Consider the following 11,892-nt stretch of genomic DNA (forward strand, 5'->3'; position numbering starts at 1 on the left):
CTGTATTAAAGCCCCATGCCTTGAATGGTGGCTTGCGCCTATGGGCGCACACCCCATTTTGTCCCCCTCCATTTGCCACCTGCAAATGGGCAAGGGACATGGACTTCAACTCCGTGAAAATGGAAGGGTGACTATATATACAAAAGTTAAAATATAAGCAGACTTTCAATAAAGCCAAATAAAAGCATATCCATTTGGGAAAACAGCAAATACAGACATTACAGCACAGCCTTTCCTCATAAGCAGTCAATACTGAAAAACTTGTCAAAACGAAAAGGTTTATGTCTGCTACCAGAAGGAAACTATACAGTGAGCCAATCTAGCCTCCCTGGGAAGGGAGTTCCAGAGCATATCAGGGACAAATTGTTTTTTTAAAGTAACTTTCCAGGCTCTAAGTGCAAGTGTGTGTGTGTGTGTGTGCGTGCGCGAACAAACTAATTCAATTACCAAATTCATATTCTTGACTCACCACAGGAAGAGGAACCAAACCTGACATCAAGACCTTTCAGTTCTTCCTCTTCTGTTTAGCCTGATATGAAGGGGGGAAGTGAATTTTGTGATTCTTGGTTGTAGCCACTGACCCAGGATAAGGAATGAAAAACCAAAGTGTTCCTATTCCCTTTGGTCCAACAGTGAACATGGATGAAAGTGTGAGGTGAAACACAGCTCTTCCTAAGAGCCCTTGGATAGAGTATGTCATGAGTAACAGTACCACTTATCTGAAGAGGCTTTGGTTGGGTGCGGAATTTGGGAAAGTTACTTGTTGGACAACACACAGAATCTCCAGATAGCAAAGCTACAATGTGTTCCAGAACTTTAAGAAGGAATGTTTCCCAGCATGGTGATAGTGGTGCACATATGTTTGTTGTGAAGTAACAATATGTTGTTTCTTTGACTATTGAGGTTTATCGCAAGGGGGCAAAAATGTCCCCCGATGTGTTCTAACGAGCACGAGCGCGGGCGTGTATGGAGCGTGATGGGAACCCGATGGAGCCCAGAACGCTAGTTTACCGCACGGTGGAATGCTGTTCCCAGAAATGGCGCCTCCTGGAACACATCGGGAACCCGATGGGAACGCCCGGCGGCAGCGGCGGCGTTCCACCGTGCGGTAAACTAGCATTCTGGGCCCCATCGGGTTCCCATCACGCTCCGTGCGCGCCCGCGCTCGTGCTCGTTAGAACACATCGGGGGACGTTTTTGCCCCCTTGCAATAAACTTCATTGTCTCTCATTCTGTTTGGGACAGGTGTTGGAGTGATTAGCTTGGAGCGTGCTTATCCACTTACCCTGGGTTCCAACGTTGGAACTACAACCACTGCTCTCCTAGCTGCCTTGGCCAGTCCAGGAGACAAAATGGCCAGTGCTGTACAGGTGAGCAGATAAATGGCCTTCCCCCTATTTTGCTGAAATGGTCTTAGTTTATGAGATTAACCATCCAAGGCTAAAGATATAGAGGAAAGTGTACATACAGTAATGAATGCCACCCATTTTAACACTGAGAAGCCCAGGCCATTGCAACAACAAATGATGGGTCACAGGGAAGGAGCATCATAAAGAACCTAGGGGAAAGGGGAAATTACACCTTTTGGCATGTCCTATCCCAATTATGACTTGGGCAGCACTCCAGATGTTTTAGATTTCAAAATCCTTGGTCCTTTACTGTTGTCTTTGCTGGTTGGTGCTGCTGGGAGTTGCAGTGCAACAATATCTGGAGGGGTAGGTTCACTTCTTACCCCTGCCCCTACAGCTCTCAATGTGGTGAGCCATTATTTTCCAAAGCTGCTTCTGAGATGGTTGCTATGCCTCTGGTTTCCCTTCTCAGATTGCTCTCTGCCATTTCTTCTTCAACATCTCTGCAATCTTGCTGTGGTATCCTCTGCCTTGCACCCGCCTCCCCATCCGAATGGCCAAAGGGCTTGGGAAGCAGACAGCCAAATACCGCTGGTTTGCAGTCTTCTACCTGATCATGTGCTTCCTGCTGTTGCCATCACTGGTGTTTGGACTCTCTCTGGCAGGATGGCGGGTCCTGGTGGGTGTGGGAGCCCCTTTCTTGAGCCTTCTGTCTTGTGTGGCCTTTGTCAACTTCTTGCAGTTGCGAAGCCCCAGTCGACTGCCTCAGTGGCTTCAGAGCTGGGACTTCCTCCCCTACTGGCTACGCTCCTTGCAACCCATGGATGGGCTGATCACCAGGACCCTGCAGTGTTGCAATGACCGTTGCTCAGGCAGTCAAGAAGAACGCAGTGATATGCCTCCCCAAAGGAAAACCAAAGCAGGCCTGGGTAATCCTTCACTCAGCTTCTTGAAGGAATTATCTCTTCCACCAAAACCATCATCCTGTTTGAATTCAGAGTCAGCACACAGTGCTACCCGCCTATAAGTTGGGAAGGAATAAAGTTCCCATTCTTGCCTACAAAAGGAGGATGCTCAGTAGAAAAGGAATGATTGAGGTAATTTTTGAAGGCAAGAAGGTGCATCTGCCACTTTGTGTGGCTGTATGTGTGATGAATCTGAATGTTTGGTGTTGCATGTACTACTGCCATGTGTTCATCTGTGTCCCAGCCGTTGTGGGTTCATCTGCTATTTTGCATGACTCTGCATGGGATGCATGATTATGCTGGTAACTGCAAACAACTGTCACTGTGCATATCCTTGTGTGTAGTGTGCATTAATGAACAACTATAAAATCATGTCTCAAGCTGTGTATTGGATACTTGCCCTGAGCTGGTGATGAAATCTGAGTAGTATTTGAGCTCCCATGGAGGCGGCAGGAAAGTAACTCCTGCAGAGTGAGGTGAGATGTGGCTAATAGGAATTTGGTTCTACGTATCTTTTGTTATAAGATTTTTCTCACTCGTACCAACTGGAAAACAGACTGTTATGTACAAATGAAAATTCAAATTGTGAAGTACCTGATATTTATAAAGTTTAGCATAGTACTATCTCTGTTTCCACCCCCATCTGAGCCAAAGTAAACCAGAGCATTAGAATGCTGATCAACAGCTAATTAAAACTCCTGTTCAATATATATATATATATATATATATATATATATATATATATATCTCCTATGGATTTCTGGAACATAGGAAATCCTGTATTATTGAAGAGAATTCAAGTACTCTAGTAAATGCTATTTTGGGAAATGAACCTGATGCATTGGCAGATTCTCCATGGGAGGCTGTTTAAGACCATCATCCAAAATGTTTCTTTGAACTCTGATGCCTGTATTATCTTTGGGGAATGTGCACTTATGATAATATTAGCAATGTTTATTAATTGTTTTTCAAAATGCTTATAATTATTCTATGCCACATTTAATAAATATATTTTCATGGAAGATTCAGAACTGGCTATGTGGCCACGTACCCCTAAATAATAATTAATAATTGTATAGAGCAACATGCAGACTCATAATATTTTGAATTTCCTTTAATGTCTATGGCAGGTGTCAGTGAAATTCTGAAATGTCCCCATGACCATCAAATATATACTGTGCTTAGCTGAATTACTGCAAGCCAATTATCCTTCCCATCTTACACCCACATACTGGCACAGAACTGCCAGGATTCTGTCTGCCTTAGGTCTCTAGTGACCCCTGCCTTGGACTTACCATGTTGGTATTCAAGGTTAACTCTCTGGGTTAGCCTTGGTATGAATAAATATAGGTTTACAGATCTTGGCATGCACATTTCTCATCTTAGGAGACAGGAATAAATCATGCATGCAAATTGTACACTAAAGTTGTAAAAGGGACTGCAGATAGGGTTACCAGGTCATGACTATGTCCAGCTCTGAGATTTCAGTGCCAAAACCTGGGGCCTAGGATGACTCCTTGTGATGTCACAGGAGGCAGACCCAGTTATTTAGAAATGGCAGACCCTGGTGATATGGTTAAGCATGGTGCCTTAAACATCAGCCACAGTTGTACAGAATATGCTATTCGGGGGAAAAACCACCAAGTCTCTCTCTCTCTCTCTCTCTCACACACACACACACACACACACTCCTTTCAAGAGAGCATCTCACCCTAAGATTCTTCCTTCTTGCCCTGAGCACTGAAGAACAGGGGCCAGGCCTTGAAATCTGGGAACTCTAATTACTAATGACAAAATTCACACTAACTGGCTGAAACAGATTCATATTTGGAAATGAAGATCCTGTGAACAAGCAGATCAGTGTTTGTGGTGATAATTCTAGAGGTCGGCCTAAATATCCAAAATCATTTATTCCATCATCCAGATTATACTGACTTGGCAAAGGCTCTATACATTAAAGCACTTACATAAAAGAAAAAAACCAGATTTAGTCAGATCTGTTTATTCAAGTACCCATGGTTAACTTCTCCAAGAGACATTAGAGCAGGGGTTTATCACATTTGCTGGATTGCAACTCCCATGAGCCCTAGCTACCAGAACAAATGGTTAGGAATCATGGAATTTGCAATCTAACATGATCTGGAACATGAAACATTCTCTATTCCTGTATTTGATAACACAGTTGTTTGAGATGCGGTGTTTTCTTCCTCATTTGTTAGTAGACTTGTGATATTCAAAATAGCACCAAATACAGGCCTGTTAATTGCTTGTGGTGCTGTTCTGGGCAAATCAATATTTATGTGAAATATAAATAATTCTGTGAGATCTTCTACCTTTGCATTGCTAATACACCCTGTCTAGATATAAATAGGGAAGATAGTGCTAAATTAAATTTTATAAGACTAAACCACCCACTCTTCCAAAATACTGGCAGCATGAAGTGTTGCACTGTGTCAACCCAATTCCTTCCTTGAGACTGGTTTAACACCTCTACACAATGCAAAGCCATTTGAGGAGAAAGAGAATGGTTCCCAATTGGCAAAGGGGTCAGGCAAGGCTGCATCATCACCCTACCAATTCGACTTATATGCAGAACATATTATATGGAAAGCAGGCTTGGACACAGAAGAGGAGGAGTGAAAATAGGAGGATTGAATATCAACAGTCTAAGATTTGCAAACAACACCATCCTATTAGCAGAAAACATCAAAGACCTGGAACAGCTACTAAGGAAGATCAAGGAAGAAAGTGCAAAGGCAGGTGTACTGCTGAACATAAAGAAACCAAAAATAATAGCAATGGAGTATCTAGGCAAATTCAACCTAGACAATGAGGGGAAAAATACTAAAAGAGTTCTCACACCTGGGGTCAAACATTGATCAGAATGGGGACTGCAGTCATGAAGTCAGAAGTAGACTAAGAATAAGGAGGGCAGCTATGAAAGAACTAGAAAAGATTCTAAATTGCAAAGATAAAACTGAGCACAAAAGTTAGAATCATATAAGCCATTGTATTCCCTATTCTAAGATATAGAGGAAAGTGTACATACAGTAATTGAATGCCACCCATTTTACATGAGACGCACAGGCATTGGCAACAACAAATGATGCGGTCAAGGGGAAGGAGCCATCATAAGAACTAGGGGAAAGGGGAAATTTACACCTTTTGGCATGTCCGATCCCAATTATGCCTTGGCAGCACTCCAGAGTTTTAGATTTCAAAATCCTTGGTCCTTATGTTGTCTTTGTGGTGGTTGCTGTGGAGTTGCAGTTGCACAATATTGGAGGGGTAAGGTTCATTTCTTAACCTTGCCCCTACAGCTCTCAATGTGGTTGAGCCCCTTTATTTCCAACCGCGCTTCTGAGATGTGCATGCCTCGGGGTTCCCTTCTCAGATTGCTCTCTGCCATTTCTTCTTCAACTCTCTGCAATCTTGCTGTGGTATCCTTCCCTTGCCACCGCCCTCCCCATCCGAATGGCCAAAGGGCTTGGGAAGCGACAGCCAACATACCGCTGGTTTGCAGTCTTCTACCCTGATCCTTGCTTCCTGCTTGTTTACATCACTGGTGTTGGACTCTCTTCTGGGCAGGATGGCGGGTCCTGGTTGGTGTGGGAGCCCCTTTTTGAGGGCCCCTTCTGTCTGTGTGGCTTTGTCAACTTCTTGCAGTTGCGAAGCCCAGTCGGACTGCTCAGTGGCTTCAGAGCTGCGGACTTCCTCCCCTTTACTGGCTCCTACTCCTTGCCCACCATGGATGGGCTGATCACCAGGCCCCTGCAGTGCTGCCAATGGACCGTTGCCAAGGCAGTCCAAGAAGAACGCAGGATATGCCTCCCCAAAGGAAACACAAACAGCAGGCCTGGGTAATCCTTCACTCAGCTTCTTGAAGGACTTATTCTCTTCACCAAAAACCATCATCGTTTGAATTCAGCGTCAGCACACATTGCTAACCGCCTATAAGTTGGGAAGGAATAAATTCCCATCTTGCTTACAAAAGGAGGTGCCTCAGTAGAAAAGATGATTGAGCTTTAATTTTTGAAGCAAGAAGGGCATCTGCCACTTTGTGGTGATGTGTTGATGAATCTGAATGTTTGGTGTTGCATTTACTACTGCCATGTGTTTCATCTGTGTCACAGCCGTTGTGTGTTCATCTTCTATTTTTGCATGACTCTGCATGGGATGGCATGATTATGCTTGTAACTGCAAACAAATCTGTCACTGTGCATATCCTGTGTGTAGTGTTGCATAATGAACACACTATAAAAATCATGTCTCAAAGCTGTGTATTGGATATTGCCTGAGCTGGTGATGAAATCTGAGTTCGTATTTGAGCTTCCCATGGAGGCGGCGGAAAGTACTCCTGCAGCCGTGAGGTGAGATGTGGCTCATAGGAATTTGGTTCTGACGTATCTTTGTTATACGATTTTTCTCACTCGTACAACTGCGAACACAGACGGTTATGTACAATGAAAATTCAAATTGTGACTTACCTGATATTTATCAAGTTAGCATCGTTACTATCTACTGTTTTCCACCCCCATCTGAGCCAAAGGTGTTTATCAGCGCGGAGTCATTAACGAGGTACTATTCCAGTGTGACTCCTCTAGCTGCCCTCCTGTTGCATGCGGGATTGCAGTTTTAAGGAGGGTATTTCGAATTCTAGGCAGAGCAGTTCAGCTCCTTAAAACTGCCAATCCAGCATTGCCACAGCGCGGCTGCTAGAGGAAGTCACACTGGAATGTAATTGTACCTTTTAAGAGCCTAGTGTGATAAACATCAACTTAAACCAGAGCATTAGAATGCTGATCAAAGCTAATTAAAAACTCCTGTTCAATACAGTGTATTATATATCTTATCTTCTATCTATCTATCTTCTATCTATCTATCTATCCTATCTAATCTATCTATCTATCTATCTTATCTATTATCTCCATCCATTCCTCTGGATTTCCGGAAATAGGAAAATCCTGTATTATTGAAGCGAATTCAAAGTACTCTGTAATGCTATTTTGGGAAATGAACCTGATGCATTGGCAGATTCTCCATTTGAGGATGTTTACGACCATCATCCAAAAGTTTCTTTGAACTCTTATGCCTGATTATCTTTGGGGAATGTGCACTTCTGATAATATTAGCCAGTTTCTTAATTGTTTTCAAAATGCTTATAATTATTCTAGCAACATTAATAATATATTTTCATGGGAAGCTTCGACACTGGCTAGTGGCACGTACCCCTTAAATAATTAATTAATAATTGTATAGCGCAACATTGCCAGGATCATAATATTTTGAAATTTCCTTTAGTTATATGGCCGTGTCCAGGTGAAATTTCTGACTGTCCCCATGTCATCAAATATATACTGTGCTTAGCTGACTTACTGCCAAGCACAATTATCTTCCAATCTTACACCACATACTGGCACAGACCTGCCAGGATTATTGTCTGCCTTAGGTCTTAGTGACCCCTGGCCTGGACTTACCATGTGCGTATTCAAGGTTAACTCTCTTGGTTAGCCTGGTTGAATAAATATAGGTTTACAGATCTTGGCATGCCACCTTTCTCATTATTAGAGACAGGAATAAATCATGCATGCAATTGTACACTAAAGTTGTAAACGGGGACCTGCAGCTAGGGTTTACCAGGTCATGACTATGTCCAGCTCTGAGATTCAGTGCCAAAACTGGGCCTAGGAGACTCCTTTGTGATGTCACAGGAGGCAGACCCAGTTCATTTCGAAATGTCAGACCCTGGTGATCTGGTACGCATGGTGCCTTAAACATCAGCCACCGTTGTAAGACTATGCTATTCGTGTGAAAAAACCACAGTCTCTCTCTCTTCTCTCTCTCTCTCTCTCTCTATCTCTCTCACACACCACACACCACACTCCTTCAAGAGGCGCATCTCACCCTAAGATTCTTCCTTTTGCCATGAGCACTGAAGAACAGGGGCCAGGCCTTGAACTCTGGGAACTCTAATTCCTAATGACAAAATTCACATAACTGGCCTGAAACAGATATACATTTTGGAAATGAAGTCCTGTGAACAAGCAGATCAGTGTTTTGGTGTAATTCTAGAGGATCGGCCTAAAATACCAAATCATTTATTCCATCCTCAGATTCTATGACTGGGCAAAGGCTCTATACATAAAGCACTTACATAAAAAAAAACAACAGATTTAGTCCGATCTGTTTATAAGTACATGGTTAACTTCTAGAGAATTAGAGCAGGGGTTTATAATTTGCTGGATTGCAACTCCATGAGCCCTAGCTACCCCAGAAACAAATGGTTAGGAATCATGGAATTTGCATCTTAACATGCTCTGGAACATGAAACATTCTCTATCCGTATTTGATAACCACGTTGTTTGAGATGCGGTGTTTTCTATCCTCATTGTTAGTAACTTGTGATATTCAAAATACACCAAATCAGCTGTTAATTGCTTTGGTGCTGTTTGGGCAATCAATATTTTATGAAATTATAATAATTCTGTGATATCTTCTACTTTGCATGTCTAATAACACCCTGTCTAGATTATAAATAGGGAAGATAGTGCTAAATAAATTTATAAGACTAAACAACCCACCTTCCAAAATTATGCAGCATGAAGTGTTGCACTGGCACCCATTCCTTCCTTGAGACGTTAACACCTCTACACAATGCAGCCATTTTAGGAGAAAGGAATGGTTTCCCAATGGCAAAGGTCAGGCAAGGCTGCAATCATCACCCTACCAATTCGACTTAATGCAGAACATAATTATATGGAAAGCAGGCGTGGACCAGAAGAGGAAGGAGTGAAAATAGGAGATTGAATATCAACAGTCTAAAGATTGCAACACACCACCTATTAGCAGAAAACATCAAGACCTGGAACAGCTACTAAGGAAGATCAAGGAAAAAGTGCAAAGGGGTGTACTGGCACCTAAGAAACCAAAATAATAGCAATGGAGTATCTAGGCAAATTCAACCTAGACAATGAGGGGAAAAATACTAAAAAGAGTTCTCACACCTGGGTCAAACATTGATCAGAATGGGGACTGCAGTCATGAAGTCAGAAGTAGAGTAAGAATAAGGAGGGCAGCTATGAAAGACTAGAAAAGATTCAAATTCAAAGATAAACTGAGTCACAAAAGTTAGAATCAATAAAGCCAATTGATTCCATATTACCAGTCCCTGGATGTGGGACTGGAACAGTTAAGAAAGAAGAACAGGAGAAAATAAATTCATTTGAGATGTGGTACTGAGAAGAGCCGGAGGGCTACCATGAACAGCCAAAAATACGTATAAACCAGGGGTGGCAACCTTTTGAGTCGGGGGCCGGTTGCTGTCCCTCAGACAATTGGTGGCCGAGCCGGGGGGGGGGAACTTTCAACCCTGGGGGCGGGGCCACGTTCCCGGGGTGGAGCTTCCATCATTCTGGGGCGGAGCCGCACACTGGGGCGGAGCTTCCACCGAAGCCCCCCGGGGAGAGGAGCGTGTGCCCGCCCTCTCCCTCCTCGGTCCTTCCTTCGGCCAATGGGCTCCAAGGGTCCCTTTCAGCAAAGGGGAGGGAGGCTGAAGGGAAGGTTTGGCACCTACCCCAGGCCCTCCCTTCAGCTCTTCACTCTCAAGCCAAAAGGGCCCAAAGGGACGTGAGGAGCCCAGGAGGCGGCACGGCCGCTTCTGCGGGCCCCTTCTGGCCCGTGCGCCTCAGGCCTCCTCCGGAAGAGAGCCTGGGGCCGCAAGGGTCCTGGGGGGAGCCCAGGGAGGCGGCATGCCGCTTCCGCAGCCCTCTGGCCCTTGCGTCTCCAGTTCCTCCCTCTCGAGGGAGAGGCCTGGGGCCACAAAGGGCCCTGGGGGAGCCCAGGGAGCCGCATGCCCCTCGAAGGGCTCATTTTCGGCCCTTGCGGCCCCCAAGGCCTCCCTCCTGAGGGAGAGCCGGGGCCGCAGGGCCCTGGGGAGCCCAGTAGGCGGCAGGCCGCTTTCCCCCCAGGGCCCCTTTCTCCGGCCCTTGCACTCCAGTCCCTCCCCCGAGAGGAGAGCCTGGGCCGCATGGGCCGAAAAAGGAGCCCGCAGAAAGTCCCCTCACTCCTCGTCCCGGTGGCGCCTCAGAGGAGCCCGTCCCCCCTTTTGGCCAGCTGGCCAATGCTGGCTTGCCAAAGGGGACGAGCCTCCTCTATCCATCCTAGCCCCGCACGACTGCCAGGAGGAGGAGGCGGCCTTAGTGGTGGCAGCAGTGGCGGTGGCATGCTGGACCAGGCTGGTCCTCCTCACCCCACTGCCTTAAAAACTAGGGGCAGCTGGAAGCCAAGAGGCCTCCAGGCTGTCCAGCCCTTTAAGAGGCAGCAGGGCGAGGAGACGAGGCTTCCCTCGTCCTGCTTGCCCCCTCGCCAAAAAGGCCAGGGGCAGCACGGAAGGCCTTCTGGCCTCCAAGCTGCCCTTCCCTTTAAGCGGCGGCGAGGAGGAGGAGGACCAGCCGTCCAGCTGACACCGCCACTGCATGCCACCACTAAGTCGCCTCCTCCTCCTGGGCCCAGCGTGCGGGGGGCTAGGCTGGCAGAGGGAGCTCGTCCCCTTTGGCCAGCAAGCCATTGGCCCGCTGGCCCAAAGGGGACGGGCTCCTCTTGAGTGCCCGCCACCCCCCCGGGACGAGGGGAGGGAGGAGGGACTTCTGCGGGCTCATCTCGGCCCCATGCGGCCCCAGGCCTCTCCCTCCGGGGGAGGACTGGAGCTTGCAAGGGCCGAGAGGGGCCCCCGCGGAGGAAGCGGCCTCCTGCCGCCTACCTTGGGCTCCCCCTAGGGCCCTTGCGCCCCCGGCTCCCCTCCGGATGGAGGGCCTGGGGCCGAAGGGCCGACCGAAATGGAGCCCTCGGAAGCGGCATGCCGCCTCCCTGGGCTCCCCCCAGGGGCCCTTGTGGCCCCAGGCCTCTCCTCCGGAAGGGTAGACTGGAGACGCAAGGGCCAAGAGGGGGCCTGCGGAAGCGGATCGCCTCCCTGGGTCTCCCCCCAGGACCCTTGCGGCCAGGCCTCTCTCTCCTGAGGAGGTGCCTGGGGCCGCCCAACGGGCCAAGGAAAGGGCCCTGCAGAAGCGGGCCCTGCCGCTCTGTGCTCCCTCAACGGGCCCTTGGAGCCCTTTTGGCTGAAGGGAAGATATGAGGGAAGGGCCTGGGGTAGGTGCCCAAGACCTTCCCTTCAGGCCTTCCCTCCACTTTGTGCTGGAAGGGACCCTTGGAGCCCCATTGGCCCAGAAGGAAGGGACCGAGGAGGAGAGGCGGGCACACGCCTCCCTCCTCCCCGCGGGGCTTCGGTGGCAGCTCCGCCCACAGTTGCGCCCGCCCCCGAATGATGGAAGCTCCACCCCCCCCGGAAACGTGGCCCCGCCCCCAGAGGGTGAAAGTTCCACCCCCCCCCGCTTCGGCCCCCCAATGTTGAGGGACAGGGGCAAAACCCGGCCCCCAGCTCACAAAGGTTTGCCTACCCCTGGTTTATACAGATTTTTGGCTCTGTTCATTGTAGCCTCGCGCTCTTCTCAGTACCAACATCTCAAATGACTTTATTTTCTTCCTGTCTTCTTCTTAAACTGTCCAGCTCCCACATCCCAGAC

At 47.4% G+C, this 11,892-nt stretch overlaps 1 protein-coding gene across 3 annotated transcripts in view; it reads left to right on the forward strand.

The window, feature by feature from the left end:
* SLC34A1 (solute carrier family 34 member 1) overlaps positions 1–2,694 on the forward strand; it is a 40,601-nt gene extending 37,907 nt beyond the window's left edge. For all 3 annotated transcript variants that reach the window (XM_042455784.1, XM_042455783.1, XM_042455786.1), the window contains 2 exons: positions 1,246–1,370; positions 1,822–2,694. In XM_042455784.1, the coding sequence (XP_042311718.1) occupies positions 1,246–1,370; positions 1,822–2,376 (680 nt within the window). In that variant the 3' untranslated portion in view covers positions 2,377–2,694. The remainder of the gene's footprint in view (positions 1–1,245; positions 1,371–1,821) is intronic.
* The last annotated feature ends 9,198 nt before the right edge of the window (positions 2,695–11,892 follow it).

The sequence above is a fragment of the Sceloporus undulatus genome, chromosome 2 (assembly GCF_019175285.1).
Source record: "Sceloporus undulatus isolate JIND9_A2432 ecotype Alabama chromosome 2, SceUnd_v1.1, whole genome shotgun sequence".
Lineage (NCBI taxonomy): Eukaryota > Metazoa > Chordata > Lepidosauria > Squamata > Phrynosomatidae > Sceloporus > Sceloporus undulatus.